A 22,028-nucleotide genomic window follows, 5' to 3' on the forward strand; every position below is an offset into this window, starting at 1 on the left:
CTTAGACAAACTTTCGCTCATTGTACCGTAAGTTTGAGGGGGAGTGTTAAAATGTAAAACTGTACACATATGTATATATAATAATATTATATTATTATATATATATATATACATTTTTCATTTCTTTTTTTTTGTAATTTTTTTCCTTTATTTTTATTTTTTGTCTTTATGTCATCTAGTTCAGTTTGAACTAGAATGACTGTTGCTAGTCAAGTCCTGTCCAGACTTGACTAGCAATAGAGTTGTTGGACTGACACATTCCAACAGCTCTAAATAGAGTTGTTGGACTGTGTCCAACAGCTCTATTGAGTCCTCTTTCAGCTGTGTATATAAAGGGGTGCAACCCCTCTTGTATTTAATTCCAATGCTTCTTAAGCAATTGGTTTTTCATATCAATAAAGAATACATTTTTATTTTTATTTTGTTTCCAGTTATACCCTTTTTAAGGGTTATGCTTTAGTGTCATTCTTGACACTTGCCCTTGTTAATCTAAGCTCGTGTTTCGAAGATCCCCATTTCATTTCACAGACCATGCCGAGCGAGCCTACAAGGAGTATCTGACCCTACGTCAAGGCACCAGAACTGTGGCATACTACACTGTTGAGTTTCATCATCTTTCCCTACGAGTGCAGATCGAGGAGACCGCCCGCCAGCAGGTCACGAGGTATATTTCTGGTCTCCGTCCTGTTATCTCTGATGATTTCAGTTGTGTCACAGTTGAGACATTAGATCAGGCAAGCAGTTACGCCATGAACGTTGACGAAAAGATGAAAAGGAGGCAGGAATATAGGACCTCTCGTAGTGAACAGTCCAGTCGGCCTAAGTCGAGTTTCCCAACCAGGGGAGCAAGCTCCCTTAGGAAGGAGGACTCAAAGTCCACCCCTAGAGCAGACCTTAGCAAACCTGACCAGTCTGGACCCACATACAATACCAGGTCCAAAGCCAAACCTAGTGAGTCTACCATCCGTTGTTTTAGGTGTCACGAGTTAGGACATGTTGCGTCTAAGTGTCCTACTGTTAGCAAGAACACCTATCTCGTCGAGGGTATTGTGGAGTCATCATCCGATAGTGAGGGTGAGTTGTTCGTCGAAAATTTGTTGTCCATTCGTCATGTGTTGACCACACCCCAGGAGTCGGCCGTATCACAATGGTTGAGGAATAATATTTTTAGAACTCGGTGCAACTGTGAGGGCCATGCGTGTGACGTTATCATTGATACCGAAGCATGCGAGAATATGGTGTCCGAGAGTGTAGTGTCTACCTTGAACCTTCAAACCGAGAAACTGTCCCAACCCTATAAGATGGCTTGGTTCAAGAAGGGAAACAAGGTCCTCTTCACCCAACGTTGTTTAGTTCGGTTTTCCATGGGGGAACACTACCACGATGAGGTGTGGTGTGATGTAGCCCCTACGCACACATGTCACATCCTTTTGGGACGTTCTTGGCAGTTTGACCGCAAGACCATTCATGATGGCCATAGGAACACATACTCTTTCATATTTAAGGGTCATAAGATAGTCCTTCTCCCCATCAAGGAGACTGGGTTTCCCATGGTGGATAAGCCTGAGCGAGTTCCCCGACTTGCAGGCCTATCCTACCGGTCTTTCTTAGACCATTGTCGGGAAGATGGTTATTGTTATGCCCTTGTGGCCAAGCCATCAACGAGTACGCCCTTGCCCGTTCTCGCGGATATCGCAGCCCTTATTGATAAGTTTTGCGACATTATGCCAGAAGACCTCCCAGATGACCTTTCTTCCACGCGAGTTGTGCAGCTTGCTATTGATTTTGTGCCAGGGTCGAGTCTCCCAAATCTCCCCGCATATCGCATGAACCCATTCAAGCATGCCGAGTTGTTGAGGCAGGTTCAGGAGTTGCTTCGGAAGGGCTTTATTCGTGAGAGTGTGAGCCCTTGTGCAGTGCCTGTCCTGCTCACTCCTAAAAAAGACAAGTCCATGTGCATGTGTGTCGATAGTCGAGTGATCAATCGCATCACTGTCAAATACCGTTTTCCCATCTCCCGTTTGGACAATATGTTTGATATGTTGTTTGGTGCTTCCATTTTCTCCAAAATAGATTTAAAATGCGGGTATCACCAGATCCGTATCCGGGAAGGGGGTGAGTGGAAGACGGCATTCAAGACACGTGATGGATTGTATGAGTGGTTAGTCATGCCATTTGGGTTATCTAATGCCCCAAGTACTTTCATGGATACCCCAAGTACTTTCATGGATATGATGACCCAAGTGTTGCGTGCCTGTATAGGAAAGTTTATCGTTGTGTATTTTGATGATATCTTGATTTATAGCTCATCTTTGTCTGACCATTTGAGTCACCTGCGTCAGGTCATAGAGATTTTAAGGAGCGAAAAGTTGTACATCAATGCCAAAAAGTGTGAATTTATGACGTTCAATATCGTATTCTTAGGTTTTATTGTGTCTTTCGATGGAGTTAAGGCAGATCCTGCGAACGTCCGTGCGATCGTAGATTGGCCTACCCCAAAGACTATAGGAGAGATCTATAGTTTTCACGGGTTAGCTACTTTCTACCGTCGTTTTATGCAAAATTGTAGCACCCTCATGGCCCCTATCACGAAATGCCTAAAGGGTACTAGTTTCCATTGGACGCCTGCCGCGGGAAAAGCCTTTACGATCATAAAAAAAAATGACTAGTGCCCCTATCTTAGCCCTTCCTTATTTCAGTGCAATCTTTAAGGTGGAGTGCGATGCCTCCAAAGTGGAAATTGGCGCCGTCCTGAGTCAGAACCGCTGACCTGTTGCTTTTTTTAGTGAGAAGCTGATTCAGGCCAGGTGCTAGTATTTCACTTATGACGTTGAGTTTTATGCCGTTGTACAAGCCATTTGTTATTGGAGGCATTATCTCATTTATAAGGAGTTTGTCTTGTACACGGATCATAAGGCATTGAAGTATCTAAACAGTCAAAAGAAGTTGAGTGCTCGTCATGCCAAGTGGGTCAGCTTCTTGCAATAGTACACCTTCACGATTCGTCATCAATCAGGTACTCTGAACAAGGTCGCTGACGCTCTTAGCAGGAAGAATAGTCTTCTGATGGCTATGTCAGTGCAGGTCATTGGGTTCGAGCAATGTAAGGAGTTATACCCGATGGATCCGGATTTTCAATAAATCTGGGAAAGGTGTCTCTCCTCTGATCGCACGGTCGACCCACGATTTAATATACATAATGTTTACCTCTTCCGCGGTAACAAGTTATGTGTGTCAGATTTCTCTCCTAGACTTCAGTTGATTTTTGAGTTATACGAAGGGGGACTAGCTGGGCATTTTGGACATGATAAGACGTTCGCTCTGTTAGCTGAACGCTACTTTTGGCCCAAAATGCGCAAAGATATTGTCAAGTTTATTCAAAGTTGTCGAGTGTGTCAAGTGTTTAAGGGTCATCATCAGAATAGTGATCTTTATACCCCGTTACCCATCTCGGAGCGTCCCTGGGAGCATGTGTCCATGGATTTTATTGTGGGTCTTCCCTAAACCCCGCGTCGTTTTGATTTGATTCTAGTCGTTGTTGACCGGTTCTCCAAAATGGCTATTTTTGTCTCGTGTAAGCGAACCACCGACTCCTCCTTAGTAGCTTTCTATTATTTCAAGGACGTGGCCCACTTTCATGGTTTACCTCACACGATCACTTCAGATGGTGACACGCGTTTTATGAGTCAATTTTGAAATCGTTATGGGCCTTGTTGAAGACCAAACTTCAGTTCAGTAGTGCTTACCACCCTCAAACAGATGGCCAAACCAAAGTTGTCAACCGCACCTTAGGGAACTTGTTACGGAGTCTAGTGGCGGAGAATGTCAAAACTTGGGACCTCATATTGCCTCAAGCCGAGTTCGCATATAACAGTTCTATCAACCGGTCTACAGGCAAGTCTCCGTTCCAAGTGGTTTATGGTCGTTTACCCACCCATGTTGACCTAGCACTTGTGCCCGATATCCCAGACCCAGCTCCAGACACATTTGATGTCGTCGAATATATGTGTGATATCCACAGACAGGTCCAAACCAAACTTGTTGAAAGTTACGAGGCCTATAAAGCTTTCGTAGATCAAAGTCGTCGTGATGTCCAGTTTCAAGTCAGTCAGTTAGTTTGGGTTTACTTGCGTCCCGAGCGTTTTCCCGTAGGTACCTATGGCAAGTTGAGTCCTAAGAAGTATGGTTCTTTTAAGATTCTTCGGCGACTGGGTCTGAATGCCTACCTCCTTGATCTACCCGAAGATTGGCACATTTCACCTATTTTCAACGTGTCTGATCTATATGCTTACTGTGGAGACAACAAGTCGTCAGAGCCGACTTCTTCCCAACCAGAAGAGAATGATGCAGAGCAAGACCCGATGGGATCCATACCACGTGACCCAGGCGTGGCCCGGAAGCCTGATCCACCACAGAGGATGGACGATCGGACCCATGGGTCCGATCCTATCACAGGTATGGTGCCGCGACGCAGGGACGTGCCCCTACGTACTTACTCCAGGTGAGGAATAGTTCGGATGTCACAGATCCAGCAACAACGTGAAGACGACCCGGATCACGACTTTGGTCCAAGACTGGACCCGTGACCCGGGTCCATCAGCAGGATTTAAAAATCCTTTCCTAGAGTCGCGTGAGAAATAGAACATTGAGTTTTGAAGCAGCTTTTCTCCTTTTTTTTCTATTGCTTGTTTCCCCTTTTCTTTACGTTTATTCATTTTATTGTTCAGTTCATTGTTCATTGAAGTTAATATTGAAATAAAAACAAAACAAGCCTCACCGATTATCGGTGGGCATTCTTCTCAAGTTCTGCACATCGCACGACCGTGAGGGCCGTGCCTTCGTCAGCCACTGTCAACAAACGTGAAAGGTCACCCCCCCGCGCCGCATCAAGACCCAAAAAAAAATTATTAATCTATTCCTATTCATTCATAATAAATGGAAGGGAATGAGGCTTGAGTACTTGATTTTCTTGACACTTGGGTTTTGTTCTTCTGAAAGCAGAAACACATTTATGTTTTAAAACTCATGGTATATCTAAACCTTTGATCTGGACTGGATGCTTTTGTTGTTACATTGAATTTCTTGGTTGTGCTTAATGCTGATAGTAGGATTTTTTTGGTTTGTTAAGTAACTTTGGTTTTACGAAGTAAGACATTGCATTGTGTCATGTTTATGACAAAAGGGAAAAAATTATAATCTGTGACGAGATTTTGTTTCATGCACTGTTTGCCTCCACTGTATTATCTATATTGTTCCTGAATTTTCCGAATATACTGTTTACTCCATTGAATTTTCAGGTTGATGATCCAAATCAAAGGACTTCTCAGGCTTTAACTAATTTCCTTCCTCTAATGATCGGCTATTTTGCCCTTTCAGTGCCTTCAGGCCTAAGTCTTTATTGGTGAGTAGATCGTAAACTGAACATAAAATTGATGCCGTTCAAATAGAAAAGGGTTTCTGAAACTTATTAAGCTAAAGCATGGTGGAGTAAAATGTTGCTGAACCTAGTAGGCGTTTCAAATTCCTTTTTGATCATGAATGCCATTAACCTAAAGCATGGTGGCATCATTGTAATTTTGTAAATATTGATTGCATTTTGTTTAGCAGGCATTAGGTTTGAAGATATATAATAAAGATCTCTATTGGTTCTGCCTCTCACCATGAAAGAGAGTATTAGGGAACAAGACTGTTCGACATGACTGGTTTTCATCATCTTTTCCTTCTCCAAGACTAAGACAGTGCCCAGACTTGATTGTCAGAGTATAAGCTGAATCCATTACATGGAATCTTCTTCTAGGACCAGTCACACTTGGGATAAGTAAAAGATAGTAATTGGTTGGGAAGTGGTGGTTAATGTTTGCCTGGCTTGTCAAATAGCTTGAGGGCTATGTCACATGGGTGCGTGTGCGGGTGCGGGTGCGACACGGGTGCGGCGCAATTTCAAAAATTTTGGACACGGGGACTCGGCTATATATATATATATAACAATAATTCTATTAAACAATTAAAATTAAGGTAAACACATCTATGGGCCATGGTTAAAGGAAAAAAAACTTTAAACTATGACCTTGTGAAATGGTCCATAATCTGTACTGGTCCAATTTTTTAAATGACCCCTTTACTATAGTATTCACATTTGTTCAGTTTTGACATTCAATTATTCAAATGTTTAAACTTTATACGTTAACAGTTGCACAGACAGTGCAATACAGTCGGTGCAATGCAGTCTGTGACTGTGCACAGTCACACAGTGTGACTGTGCAACTGCATTGCACAGTTTGGTTATATATTAAAAAAAAAAGATATATAAAAATTGATTTTTTTTTTGGTCTTAAAAATAGACATTTTTGGACTCGGTCAAAGTTGATCGAGTCCAAAATGTGGACGGACTCGGCCTCGACTCGTTGACCGAGTCCGACTCGGCGTTGACCGTGTAACGCCCCAAAAATCCAGGACTTGTAAGTTTTAGAATAGTTTAGAAAGCTTTGAAATCATACAATTATCAGAGTTTAAATAATACTTCAGCGGAAAATGATTTTTTTAAAACCACAAGTCAATGGACCTTGAGCGCATTACAGCGTAAACTTTCCTTTGTCAAATCCCGCACAACTATTGAAATCAAATGGTTTTGAAATGCAATTTCAATGATGGGGAATTTGTTTGTTGAAACCGAGAAGAAGTTTACTAAAACAGCTTTAGTAACTCAAGGTTTAATAAAAAGAGAAATTTTGAAATACCCTTCATACCAAATTTACCAACATGTCCTCAGGAGCGAAACGTCAGGGAAAAAGCTCTATCTTGATCTCATCACGCCATCGTGCCATCGTAGACTGTATTACCTATCCAAAACCTGCCTATAAAATGGGTCAATTTCACTAAAAACTGGTAGGTGCACAGACAAGACAATATAGAACATAATTAAGCAGAATAATTTAATATGTCAAGTAGACAGTCAATTAAATAGCAATTTGCTTTCAGCAGAGTCATAGAGCAAACTATCATGAGTACAATGCTAAAATTATTACAAGCATTTTACTGGCACGAGTAGGCTAACTACTACAAGCAAAGAACTGCATAAGAAATTTAACTAGCAAAATACAATATTTCATCAACCACACACACAATTCCAAAAGTATTGAACCTGTTGTACCATATAACTTTCATACGTGCATAACTGAGCACATTGTGTGATCGGATTTAAATTATGTTTCGATATTAACTGGCCAAGCGGGTACGCACAAGGCATGACTCTAGAAACAGCCTAGACTGATCCAGGGGTTTATTATGCTATGTATTTTATGATAACCCGGATAGCTAACTGAGTCCGTACCTAAGGGGACGGTCGGTGACCAAGAGAGAAATCCCCAAAGCAGCATAAACAATGGATGCATCCTAAACATGGAGAGCTACCACCTAGGATAATTATGGTAGTCTCCTTTCCCCTAACTCCGATGACTGGGGAAGCCGAGTCTTTTGCTCGTAATTGCCATTAATGGCCTGTCCATCGAAGTTTTGTACCTTCCCGTCCCCTCTCCTGACAGGAGTCAGCGATTCGAATGAGTACATCAGGGGTAGTTAACTGAAGACCCATTCTACATACTCTGGTCTTTCGACCAACTCGAGTATCTTGCCGGTGAAGGCGAAAACATCACTTATTTAGGTGATCACAATATTTTGTTATTTGCACTCATCGAGGTTGCCACAACCTACTCATCCAATCATCGCAACGTAAGAAGACGTACTTGTCAAAAGTACGACTACGATGAAAGGGAAATGGTTCCACAAAAGAAACCCCAACATATATTATCTGCAAAAGAATTAATACAACACAACCTGTCAAGATAAGTCTTGAGTTCACTTCAACAACATTTTTCATATTTCATGATGCAAGGTCATCTCGGATCTCTCGTCCGATCAACAAAGTACTTAACATGTTGTGCATGTCTAAAAGTATGTTATACTGAACCAGGGAGGTGTGTGGGCTTCTCAAAAGGAACACCCAACACACAACTTCATAACGCTCCAAAGAATAAAAGAGTGCTCATTTGACACGATTCATCCTTAAAAGTTATAATGCCACATTAAGTCATTCACGCAAGGCACAACACTATCAATCTTACATCCAAAATTTATCTTAGTATCGACATGTGACACTAGATTGATAAATAAAGATGGGTCCTTCAACAAAACCCCACTCATTTATATGCCTATGCCTCTGATCGGGGTTATTCGAATTGGGTCGCAACTCGAATCGGGGTTATAAAATATTTCTCCCAAGTGTGTGGACCTGGGAGGGCCTATATGTGACTTCGAAATCCGACAGGACTTAAAACTTAACTTTGCAAAAACTGTGTATTTTGAAGAGCCCTGGGTTTGCAGAAGGAAATCCACTTTATAAGAACTATAGCGCACAAGTACAACTTCTAGTGTTTTGAAAACAAGTGATAACAGGATAGGCACAAGACTACATTTATGTAAGTACAGATTTACCATGAGTGTGAGCATATGCAGGTTATAACATGTCAACAAACAACTCTCGACTTGTGATGCCGCACATCGAGGGAAAAACACATAAGTAACACACGAGGTGCCAAACCATACCTTGATCACTTTGATAGGCAAACACATAAGGTCATAAGTAATACATGAGACACGAAGTTGTACCTCACTCAAGGGAAATATGCAGGCAGAAATGTATACAAGCAAACAAGGGCCTATGTATTTCAAAACGTACGAAACCATACCTCAAATTCATAAACAACTACGCAAAATAATAATCGAAGAATGAAATTGTACATCAACTCATAGGAACGTACAGGCAAGTATATATGCAAGAAATTAAGGGCATAAGTATTGCAAAAAGTGCGAAACCACCTTCAACACATAAGCAAATACGCAAATTAATACTCGAAGAGTAAAATCGTACATCGACTCATAAACATGCAGACAAGAATAATAAGCCACGCAAAAGCAATATAAATCTAAGTACAACTAGCATAGACATTTTAATTATTTCAACTTAATTAGATCTTATTGCCCCTTGTGCGACTTTACCCTACCTCAGGATGTCGTGCAGCTGTGTACGCCTGCCTATGCGTGAGGATAAAACGAGGGTCGGGCCGCGGAGCACGAACGGGACCTGTTGCGTAAATCTGCAAGGGTGAGAGTTATTATGACGTAGTTGTCAAAAAGAGTAGAAGGCCACTCGTAAGACCTGCCCTGTGGGCAGAATCAAAAGAGTGGCAAGGGTATCGGCCCCTGTCTGACCAAACAACGAATGACAGGGGCCTCAGCCCCTGTCTGACAGGACAGCGGATGGCAGGGGCCTCAGTCCCCGCCAGACAAAGCAGTGAATGGCAGGGGCCAAAACACGAACGACAGGGGTCTCGGACCCTGCCTGCCGAAACAACAAACTGCAGGGGCCTAGGCCACCGCCTAACGAAAGAAATAAATGGCAGGGGCCGAGGCCCCTACCTCACGAAAACAACAAATAGCAGGGACTTGGGTCCCTGCCTAACAATACTGGACGACAGGGGCCTCGGCCCCTGCAAAACAATGAATGGCAGGGGCTTCAGTCCCTGCCAGACAAAACGGAAACTAACGGGGCCTCGGCCCCTGCCTGACGAAACGAAAAAAAAATGGCAGGGGCCCCGACCCCTGCCTGACGGAACAGCAGCGAAACAAGGGGGAAGGTGCGGCAAGGGGGGGTGTTAGTCCCCTGCCACACTTCAGGTAGGCCTAGAGGGAAAAAGGAGGGCACGACACCGGCGGTATGTCGTCTATCGGCCTCTCGGCAAGCCCTCAAGGAGAGGGAAAGAAGGGAGGAGGGGTGCCGCAGGGGTGACTGGCCCCCTGCAGGCTCACCTGCAGCCTCAAGAGAGAGGGAGAGGCAACAGGGGCCCTGTAGGCCACCTGTCGAGCCTCCGATGGGCACAGGCGAGGCGGGAGGGCGCGGCAGGGGCCGTGCGCTGCCTGTCGGCCTCCCGGCAAGGTGATAGAGAGAGAGAGAGGCGAAGAGGAGAAGAGGGAGGAGGAGAGGGTGGAGACGACATACCTGGAAGGGGCGGAACGTCGACGGTGGTGTCGATCGGACCAGCAGGAGGATGCGTCGGTCGAGGCTACCTGCGAGGCTGTCGCCCGTAGGGAACGAGGAGGGGGAGGACGGTGTATCGATCCTCCCCTCCCGTAACGCTCTTAAAGAGTTCGAGGAGGGGCGATAAATGAGGAAACCCTCAAGGGTTTCCTTATTCTGTCGAGGGGTGGAGTGGCGCGGGTGAGGTGCGGCGCACAGGGGAGATGATTTGTTTTTAAACAAATCCCCCCCTTTGTATCGGGTTTTAAAACCTAACGAGGGCAGGCCTGGGTTGGGTTCCGACCCGACCCGGGTCCGGTAAATTTTTTTTTTTCGTGGATTTACATCCTACCCCTCTTAAAAGAATTTCGTCCGCGAAATATCATTAAAAGATTATCTGCAACAATCTGGTTCATAGTTAATCGTTGTTAATGAGGATACACTATATGTGTGAGTGATCCGAAACACGTATGCTATTAAAGTAATCAGGATAGCACATAATAAATTCCTGAGAAAGGTTCGAAGCCAACAACTCGATCGAACAAAATGTGAGTAATTTTGTTAATAATTTATGTCTTCGCAAGAGTATATACGGAGTCACAAAAAGGGTTTGGCAGAAGACTGTAAGAATGTTTATTCGTCACCTTCTACTAAATTCGATACGAATGAAGAGACACAACAAGACATTGCTCTAGTTTGTTTACGTTCCTTGAACGGGGGTTTCTGTACTATATCATAAACAGGTTGTCGTTTGTTACCCTTACTATTTCTAACAGACTCTTAGTCCGGAATAGCCTTAATTAATACCCATATTTCAAGGCCTTACATGGTCAGTTGTCCTATCTTCGCTTAAGTTATCATTCGTAGAATGACCCTAACTTTCATAAAAGACAAAAACATAACCTCGTATCAAGATCTAGATTCAGCAAGGATCCGATTCTCTAATCTAAAACCAGTATATAATCATGCTACAACAGAAAGCCAAATTTAAAGATTCATAACTGGCTATATCAAATACTCTCAGAATGCATCATAACACACCATAATTATCTACGAAATCAAAATCTACAAGTTCTACGCTGGATCACCTGGTCTGGGAAATGTATGACCTCACAAGGAATTACCGCCCTAGATGGTTTACCTGGTCTTGGACAAATATACTTCCTCACAGGAATTCGCCATCTTTGCGGCTACCCGATCTTGGACAGTGTACTTCCTCACAGAGATTCACCACTAGTCGGATTACCTGATCTTGATCATACATACCCTCACAGATAATCCTTTGCGGACAAAGTCCTCAACAGGTACCGAAATCAATGATACATGCATCAAAACAAACGACGACTCTCAGGGTCGATAGCTACCAATAATGGGCAAAAGTATATATATATCATCAATGAGCATCACATCACTTCATATGGTATTCAATTCATAAAATCACCCATTTCACCAATAAGGTTCCAAGAATCATAGTTCACTATTGAACTTAAACATATATCGCATACTTTCAAAATTTCAGATCAATGCATTTCAATCATATCATACAAAAGCATATTCTCCTATGCATTATATCATTGCTATCAGGAGCATTGCATTATCCAAATCTAACCTCAAAGCATGAGTTCTATACAATGTGATCATATATATAACAAGGATCTACTAAACCTCAAGATACGTAACTTCTACGCAGTTCGAGTTATGCACACAAAATTCAAATTCTATATGCATCTAAGACATCCAAATCATGGCACCATCATATGCATATATATTTTTACCTCAAAGCACGTCGCATTTGACCATATCAGTGTGAAACACACGCACAGATCTACAAGTCATTTTAGTCCAATATGATATCCATCACTCATGCTATACAGGTATGATATATTCTCATAAACAATCATAATGCAACTCCCTGCAACACCGCTACGTAGGCGTGATGTATCATAAAAACTAAGTGTTTGTAGTCGTGAGGTGTCATTCCTCTAAATAGTCTAACTAATGATTTGTAGGCGTATAAGTCAACCACCTAAAAGTTAATCATTTGTAGGTGTAACAAGTCAACTACCCAAAAACTAATCAGTTGTAGCCATGGCATGTCATTTACCTGCATAAGCATCATAATCATAAGGATCTAGGTTGAACAAACTTCATACGTAATTTCATTAATAAACTTTTACTTGACAGGATCCGTACTGGAAAATAAAAAGTCTTACCCAAACTTATTAAAGTGTCTATTTGTTAATTCTCTACCTAACCCGTCATGACGAAAATAAACATGGTTCCCTACTTTCATTGCTACTAGTGAGGCAGCTTGGGTTGTTGTTGCTGACTTTCCTTCGCGGTTCGCTTCTTCAGATCTGCTTTCTTCTTGCGACAAACTCTGGCGAAATGCCCCATCTTTCCACAATAGAAACAACCTCTAGTGTCTCGAGGGCATAGTTGTCCAGGATGACCATAATTACACTTCGAGCATTTACGACTAGACGATCGATGTAGCTTGATTCCTTTGCCTTGCTTTTGTTTCTTAGATGGGGATCCCTGCATTATATCATTGGCAAGTCAGCATTTGGTAACTTCCTTACTACCAACTGACTTATTATTCTGAATATCTTTAACTTGTTTCCCTTGCTCCAAGCCTTGTGTGGCTAGATGCCACCTATCGTACTTTCGCTTATGGCGGCATTCTTTCACTTAATGGTCTCCCTTACCACAGAAAGAGCAAACAATATAATTTTGATGGTACAATAGATTCGGGGGAACTTGATGGTTATCCATCTGATTATCGCACTGACCCTGGAAGGTGTTCTCGCAAGCCACACTATGACTCAGGTTCTGGACCATAGATTGGAGATGAATAACACCTCCGGTCAAAACATTTATTGCCTCGCTTATCTCATTATACGACATCTAAATCGAAGCAAAATATTTTAATCAAATTAAGTACAAAACAACAAAATCAATAGTACTTACCGTGCGATGCAGATGTCGGATGATCAAGAATCACTATTTTCCCTGTCGCTCTGATACCAAGTTGTAACGCCGCAAAAATCCAGGACTTGTAAGTTTTAGAATAGTTTAGAAAGCTTTGAAATCATACAATTATCAGAGTTTAAATAATACTTCAGCGGAAAATGATATTTTTAAAACCACAAGTCAATGGACCTTGAGCGCATTACAGCGTAAACTTTTCTTTGTCAAATCCCGCACAACTATTGAAATCAAATGGTTTTGAAATGCAATTTCAATGATGGGGAATTTGTTTGTTGAAACCGAGAAGAAGTTTACTAAAACAGCTTTAGTAACTCAACGTTTAATAAAAAGAGAAATTTTGAAATACCCTTCATACCAAATTTACCAACATGTCCTCAGGAGCGAAACGTCAGGGAAAAAGCTCTATCTTGATCTCATCACGCCATCGTGCCATCGTAGACTGTATTACCTATCCAAAACCTGCCCATAAAATGGGTCAATTTCACTAAAAACTGGTAGGTGCACAGACAAGACAATATAGAACATAATTAAGCAGAATAATTTAATATGTCAAGTAGACAGTCAATTAAATAGCAATTTGCTTTCAGCAGAGTCATAGAGAAAACTATCATGAGTACAATGCTAAAATTATTACAAGCATTTTACTGGCACGAGTAGGCTAACTACTACAAGCAAAGAACTGCATAAGAAATTTAACTAGCAAAATACAATATTTCATCAACCACACACACAATTCCTAAAGTATTGAACCTGTTGTACCATATAACTTTCATACGTGCATAACTGAGCACATTGTGTGATCAGATTTAAATTATGTTTCGATATTAACTGGCCAAGCGGGTACGCACAAGGCACGACTCTAGAAACAACCTAGACTGATCCGGGGGTTTATTATGCTATGTATTTTATGATAATCCGGATAGCTAACTGAGTCCGCACCTAAAGGGACGGTCGGTGACCAAGAGAGAAATCCCCAAAGCAGCATAAACAATGGATGCATCCCAAACATGGAGAGCTACCACTTAGGATAATTATGGTAGTGTCCTTTCCCCTAACTTCGATGACTGGGGAAACCGAGTCTTTTGCTCGTAACTGTCATTAATGGCCTGTCCATCGAAGTTTTGTACATTCCCATCCTCTCTCCTGACAGGAGTCAGCGATTCGAATGAGTACATCAGGGGTAGTTAACTGAAGACCCATTCTACATACTCTGGTCTTTCGACCAACTCGAGTATCTTGCTGGTGAAGGCGAAAACATCACTTATTTAAGTGATCACAACATTTTGTTATTTGCACTCATCGAGGTTGCCACAACCTACTCATCCAATCATCGCAACGTAAGAAGATGTACTTGTCAAAAAGGACGGTCGTAGTTGTCAAAAGTACGACTACGATGAAAGGAAAATGGTTCCACAAAAGAAACCCCAACATATATTATCTGCAAAAGAATTAATACAACACAGCCTGTCAAGATAAGTCTTGAGTTCACTTCAACAACATTTTTCATATTTCATGATGCAAGGTCATCTCGGATCTCTCGTCCGATCAACAAAGTACTTAACATGTTGTGCATGTCTAAAAGTATGTTATACTGAACCAGGGAGGTGTGTGGGCTTCTCAAAAGGAACACCTAACACACAACTTCATAACGATCCAAAGAATAAAAGAGTGCTCATTTGACACGATTCATCCTTAAAAGCCATAATGCCACATTAAGTCATTCACGCAAGGCACAACACTATCAATCTTACATCCAAAATTTATCTTAGTATCGACATGTGACACTAGATTGATAAATAAAGATGGGTCCTTCAACAGAACCCCACTCATTCATATGCCATGCCCCTGATCGGGGTTATTCGAATTGGGTCGCAACTCGAATCGGGGTTATAAAATATTTCTCCCAAGTGTGTGGACCTGGGAGGGCCTATATGTGACTTCAAAATCCGACAGGACTTAAAACTTAACTTTGCAAAAGCTGTGTATTTTGAAGAGCCCTGGGTTTGCAGAAGGAAATCCTCTTTATAAGAACTATAGCGCACAAGTACAACTTCTAGTATTTTGAAAGCAAGTGATAACAGGATAGGCACAAGACTACATTTATGTATGTACATATTTACCATGAGTGTGAGCATATGCAGGTTATAACTTATGTCACATGGGTGCGGGTGCGGGGATTCGGCACTTCCAAAAAACCCGGGTGCGGGGGTGCGGCAGGGGCAAAAATGTCAATATATATATATATATATATATATATATATATATATATATATATATATATATATATATATATATATATATATATATATATATATATATATATAGGGGGTCGGGGTTCCCCTCCCTTATGAATCGATTTTTTTTTTTTAAAAGCAGCTGTTTGATGCTTTTTTTTTAAAAAAAATAGAGCAGCTGACAGAGCTGTTTTTAAAAAAAAGAATCGAGCAACTGACAGCTGCTGTCAAGTGTCAACAAATAATTTTTTTAAAAAAAAAATCGCAGCATAAGGCTGTCAGCACAGCTGCTGACAGACTGTCAGTAGCTGATTCAGCATAATTTTTTGAAAAAAAAAATTCGAGAAGCCCATTTGGGCAATTTTTTTTTTTTTTTTAAAATGGACCTTAATGATCCTGGGTGCGGTCAACGCACCCAGGATCGGGTTGACCGTACCCGGTGCGGCACCCGCACCCGCGTCGAGTCGCGTCGACGCGGGTGCGGCACCCTCCTAGCCGAATCCCTGTGACATAGGTTATAACATGTCAACAAACAACTCTCGACTTGCGATGCCGCACATCGAGGGAAAAACGCATAAGTAACACACGAGGTGTTAAACCATACCTTGATCACTTAGATAGGCAAACACATAAGGTCATAAATAATACATGAGACACGAAGTTGTACCTCACTCAAGGGAAATATGCAGACAGAAATGTATACAAGCAAACAAGGGCCTATGTATTTCAAAAAGTACGAAACCACACCTCAAATTCATAAACAACTACGCAAAATAATAATCGAAGAATGAAATTGTACATCAACTCATAGGAACGTACATGCAAGTATATATGCAAGAAATTAAGGGCATAAGTATTGCAAAAAATGCGAAACCACCTTCAACACATAAGCAAATACGCAAATTAATACTCGAAGAGTAAAATCGTACATCGACTCATAAACATGCAGACAAGAATAATAAGCCACGCAAAAACAATATAAATCTAAGTACAACTAGCATAGACATTTTAATTATTTCAACTTAATTAGATCTTATTTCCCCTTGTGCGACTTTACCCTACCTCGGGATGCCGTGCAGCTGTGTACGCCTACGCGTGAGGATAAAACGAGGGTCGGGCCACGGAGCACGAACGGGACCTGTTGCTTAAATCTGCAAGGGTGAGAGTTGTCAAAAAGAGTAGATGGCCACTGGTAAGACCTGCCCTGCCGGCGGAATCAAAAGAGTGGCAGGGGTATCGGCCCCTGTCTGACCAAACAACGAATGACAGGGGCTTCGGCCCCTGTCTGACAGGACAGCGGATGGCAGGGGCCTCAGTCCCCGCCAGACAAAGCAGTGAATGGCAGGGGCTGAGGCCCCTGCCGGCCAAAACACGAACGACAGGGGTCTCGGACCCTGCCTGCCGAAACAACAAACGGCAGGGGCCGAGGCCCCCGCCTAACTAAAGAAATAAATGGCAGGGGGCGAGGCCCCTACCTCACGAAAACAGCAAATGGCAGGGACTTGGGTCCCTGCCTGACAATACTGGACGACAGGGGCCTCGGCCCCTGCAAAACAATAAATGGCAGGGGCTTCAGTCCCTGCCAGACAAAACGGAAACTGACAGGGGCCTCAGCCCCTGCCTGACGAAACGAAAAAAAATGGCAGGGGCCCCGACCCCTACCTGACGGAACAACAGCGAAACAAGGGGGAAGGTGCAGCAAGGGGGGGGGGGGTGTTAGTCCCCTGCCACCCTTCAGGTAGGCCTAGAGGGAAAAAGGAGGGCACGACACCAGCGGTATGTCGTCTGTCGGCCTCTCGGCAAGCCCTCAAGGAGAGGGAAAGAAGGGAGGAGGGGTGCCGCAGGGGTGACTGGCCCCCTGCAGGCTCAAGAGAGAGAGGGAGGCAACAGGGGCCCCGTAGGCCACCTGTCGGGCCTCCGATGGGCACAGGCAAGGCGGGAGGGCGCGGCAGGGGCCGTGCACCGCCTGTCGGCCTCCCGACGAGGTCATAGAGAGAGAGGCGAAGAGGAGAAGAGGGTGGAGACGGCATACCTGGAAGGGGCGGATCGTCGGCGGTGGTGTCGATCGGACCAGCAGGAGGAGGCGTCGGTCGGGGTTGTCAGCGAGGCTGTCGCCCGTAGGGAACGAGGAGGGGGAGGGCGGTGTATCGATCCTCCCCTCTCGTAACGCTCTTAAAGAGTTCGGGGAGGGGCGATAAATGAGGAAACCCTCGGTTTCCTTATTCTGCCGAGGAGTGGAGTGGCGCGGGTGAGGTGCGGCGCACAGGGGAGAGGATTTGTTTTTAAACAAATCCCCCCCTCTGTATCGGGTTTTAAAACCTAACGAGGGCGGGCCTGGGTCGGGTTCCGACCCGACCTGGGTCCCGTAAATATATATATATATTTTTTACGTGGATTTTACAGACCGAGTCCGAAGCCGCACCCGTGTCCGCACCCGTGTCGGGGCGTGTCGACTCGGGTGCGGCACCTCCCTAGCCGAGTCCGTGTGACATAGCTTGAGGGAAATGATAAGAACCTAAGCTTCCCATAGGATAACCATCTTATGATCCTAATTCAAGCTGGTATTCTCATGTTCAAATGTTAAATGGCTTGGAAAATATTTATCATGGACTGGTTACAATATAATCCTTTCTGTGCATGTTCTTGATTAATGATGTAAGACTGAGGTGACTCCTGGTCACCTCTTTCCATCTATAAAAAATTTCTTCCTGCTTCTGAAAAAAAAGGGCAACCCTGTTCTATTGAGACTGCAGTCAGCTTGTAGTAATGTTCTTGGTAAACCCATAAGTACAGGATGTACACATGTTAAGGTGGAAGCCTGTACATGGGTACTTTTGTATCTTAAATTTGATTTCTTTTCCCACTCATTTTGAAATTGAATTATCTTATGTCTTTTTATGATATATCTGCTCTTCATGAATCTTTTCTTTTGTCTCAGTATGTGTTCAGTTTCATCAGATATAGTAAACTGTAAATATGTGGTACAGGCTCACCAATAACATCTTGAGCACCGCACAGCAGGTTTGGCTGCAGAAGCTTGGAGGTGCCAAAAATCCAGTTATGAATTTCAACAGTGAAACCTTAAATCCAGCAAAAGACATATCTGAAAAATCTGCATTTAAAGCAAATTCTAACCAAGTTCAAGCTTCACCAAGAGAAGCAAAATCTGATCCAAAAGGGCCACTCCCTGGTGACAGGTGGCTGTTAGCTATATCCTTCTACTCGTGATTTTTCAACCATCTATTAAAGTTTAGCAATAGACTTTGTACATATTTTTTACCTACACTAGCCATCAGGTTTAAGCAGATAAAAGAGCAAGAAGCAAGGAGAAGGAAACAGAGTGAAGAGGAAGCAAAGAGGAAGGCAGAGGAGGATGCAATAAAAGTGGAAAAAATAGCTGAAGTACCTTGCAAGGATGAAGATGGTCTCATAACAAAGGAAGAAAAAGTGTGCCAGGTAAATCTTTGTTATGAAAATACCGACGGAGTTGCTAAATTCTGATCCCAGTTAAGCCCACAACAACATGTGAAGTAGATAAGCTTCAGAGATACACTAGTAGCTTGTTGGTAGAAAGATGCAAAACCTGTGTCAATCTCTAAAACTCTGTATTTTTTTCATACAAAAGCATTATGCATAAATTCCATATGCCTAAAACTAAAAGCTGTCACAGGGAGTTAGGTGGGATCTGTTCAGTCTCTTTTCATAGTTGTGCTTGTTAAAATGTAATGTAATACAGTTAGTTATATTCTAGTTAGATAGTAATTAGGTTAGGTTAGGTTTTATTTCTGTTTTTTAGACTTTTTTAGACCTCTTTAGTAACATGTGCTTTTTGACCAAGTCAAAAAGCACCTGTACTTGAGAGCTGATTAAGAGCCGTTGGGAGTCCAACAACTCCCTCCTGGCTCCCTCTTGTGAGCATTATATACATGGGGTAAAACCCCCTTGTAAAACTACTTTTGTGTCTGGGTTTCATCCCACTTGAATGAAATATTATTTTTGCCTCTTTTTGTGTGCACTCCTTTGAGCATTTTGGTTGTTGAGTGTGTTTTGTTCATTGAGAAAGATCCTTTGTGATATTCATTTGAAGTTTTGGTTGTGGACTTCATCTTTTTTCATGGTATCAAAGCAAAGGTTGTGATTAAGTTTTTTGTCTTGTTGCATTGAGAAGCGTGCCACTCAAGCTTTGGAGAAGAAGAGACGTTCTTCTTCAAATATATATAAGGGTGTACTTGTATCTATCATTTGTAGTAGAGTATATCCCTTTTCTCTACTCTTATTGTTCTTTTCTTCTTTTTCTTTTTTTCTCTCCCTATTAAGCCTTGTAAAATAGATGACAATGATAATGTCACCATTAAACCCATCAAGCTCAATGATTCTAACTGCGTCACATGGGCTTCGATTATGAAGCACCTTATATGGAGAAAGGGGTTGTGGAGATTAGTTGATGGAACCGACTTGGAACCTAAACTAATCCTCACGAAGATCGAAGGAGAAAAAGAAATACCTCTTACGGCGGTAGAAAAAACTAAAGTCATTACCACTTATGAGAAAAAGTGTAAAGAATGGAGAATGGGTCACGCCAAGATTATGTCTTGGCTTATAAGTAGCGTGGAGATAAAAAAATGTTCAAGTCTTGCAAAGTTTGAGCATGCAAATGACGCTTGAGACTATCTTAAGAGAATGTATTCTCTTAAAGACAATGCACATGTGTGCAATCTACAACATCAAGTTCAGAATATGGTTTAAGGGGACAAAAGCATTAGAGAATACTACAATAGCTTGTCCGAATTATGGGAAGAGTTTGCTCTTCTCGAACCAAAGTGGCATTGCCCACAAGACATCGAACTTTACCAAAATCAAATGAATGCGGAGCACTTTTTTCAATTTATCAATAGACTAAGATCGGATTTTGAGGTTACCAAATCCATTATTCTTTATCGAGGAAAGGTTCTTTCAATTGAAGATACTATAGAAGAATTGAGCATGAAGGAAAATCGGCTCAAAAGTAGAATTGCAAAAAATGATGATGACTCAGTTCTAGTCATATCTTGACCAGGGAATCATGTTCGCACTTACAAACCTCCAAATTATGAAAGAACGAATGACAGAAATGATTTTGAGAAGAGAAAAGTAATTTGTTACTACTGTCGTGAGCCAGGACATCTAAAAACTTACTGTTCAAAGCTAAAGAAACCATATGAAAAGAAGGTTGCCTTTGTCGGACCTCTGCAAGAATCCAATGAATCTTCCATTGGAAGCATGTCTCTAGCATAACTGGTCGAGACACTTCAACCACTGCTCAAGGGTGCGTCTTCCTCTACTGGAGTCGCAGTATCTTCCATGAGCACCTTAGATCCAAGTCAATTTCTTTGGCTTCTTGACTCAGGTGCTTCTTTTCATATGACTCCAAATATTAATGTCTTATCTAAATGTCATAACTCAAATGGGTCAAACATGTTTACTGCTGATGGAACATCTCTTGAAATTAAAGGAGTAGGAGATTTTGAAAACTCGAAAAGGTTTTACATTCCACAAGTTAGATATATTCCAAAACCCAATTTAAATCTTCTATCTGTTTCACAATTAACTGACCATAGATATAATGTTTCTTTCTCCTCTCGTGAATGTCGAGTGCAGGATCACCAGTCAGGGAAGCTGATTGGGGAAGGCCATAAAGAAGGAGGCTTGTACTACATGGATTTTTGGACATACCTAAAAATACATTGTGTTGTAATGTTCAAAAGGTTGACTTGGACTTATGGCACAAGAGACTTGGACATCCTAGTGTATTCAAGCTCCAGTTATTTCCAAAGATGGAAAATTTTTGTAATTTTAAGAATTTTAAATGTGAAAAATGTATTCTGGGAAAAATGAAAAGACTACCGTTTCAAGCAAGAATCTTTGTCTCTTCTCGACCACTAGGGTTAATACATTCAGATGTATGGGGCCCCACACCTATTAGCTCAGAAGGTGGTTTTATTTGTTATGTAATTTTTGTAGATGATTTCACAAGACACACTTGGATTTATTTTCTTAAACACAAATTTGAAGTCTTTTCACACTTTCAAATATTTCATCAATTAGTTAAAAATCAATTCAAAGAGGATATTTCAATTTTTTGCACTAATTCAGGGGGAGAATTTTTGTCTAAAGAATTTAAGGATTACTTAAACTTACATGACATTATACATAAAAAATCATGCCCCTATACCCCTCAACAAAACGGGTTAGCAGAAAGAAAGCATAGGCACATCTTAGAAACAACAAGAACCTTACTTATTACACATCAAGTACTAAAGTTTTTTTTGGGCCGAAGCCACGTTAACCGCAGTTTACCTTGTCAACAAGATGCCATCATCTTCCTTAAACCATATATCTTCTGTTGAAAAACTTTTTAAACAAATCCCAGATTACTCTAGGTTAAAAGTTTTTGGGTGCAAATGCCTTGTTTTTTCAAACAAAAATGATAAATTCTCTCCTTATGCTATTTCATGTGCCTTTTTAGGGTATGCAAGTCATCAAAAAGGTTATAGATGCTTTGATCTCAAAACAAGAAAATTATATATTCCAAGGAATGTACCCTTCCTGAAAAATGAAAGTTTTTTTGAAAATATGAATTATAAAGAAATAGATGAATATTCTTTTCTATTGGATCTAGTTCCAAAAATTGTTGAAGATGATCTAGCAAAAATTCCAGGAGAACAACTTGATATAACAAATTCAGAAGCTTT

The 22,028-nt window shown here is 41.8% G+C and overlaps 1 protein-coding gene across 3 annotated transcripts in view; it reads left to right on the forward strand.

Moving 5' to 3' along the window:
• The window catches only part of LOC149829635 (ALBINO3-like protein 1, chloroplastic), a 74,794-nt gene that overhangs the window by 37,064 nt on the left and 15,702 nt on the right, over window positions 1-22,028 (forward strand). Inside the window, exons 8-11 of one of the 3 annotated variants that reach the window (XM_090016051.1) lie at window positions 5,298-5,401; window positions 18,285-18,494; window positions 18,594-18,753; window positions 19,466-19,544. In XM_090016051.1, the coding sequence (XP_089872177.1) occupies window positions 5,298-5,401; window positions 18,285-18,494; window positions 18,594-18,753; window positions 19,466-19,544 (553 nt within the window). Of the gene's footprint in view, window positions 1-5,297; window positions 5,402-18,284; window positions 18,495-18,593; window positions 18,754-19,465; window positions 19,641-22,028 lie in introns of those variants that run through there. The other 2 variants (XM_090016050.1, XM_090016052.1) reach the window with 2 other exon arrangements.

Source organism: Nuphar pumila, chromosome 8, assembly GCF_984573655.1.
Source record: "Nuphar pumila chromosome 8, dmNupPumi1.hap1.1, whole genome shotgun sequence".
Taxonomy (NCBI): domain Eukaryota; kingdom Viridiplantae; phylum Streptophyta; class Magnoliopsida; order Nymphaeales; family Nymphaeaceae; genus Nuphar; species Nuphar pumila.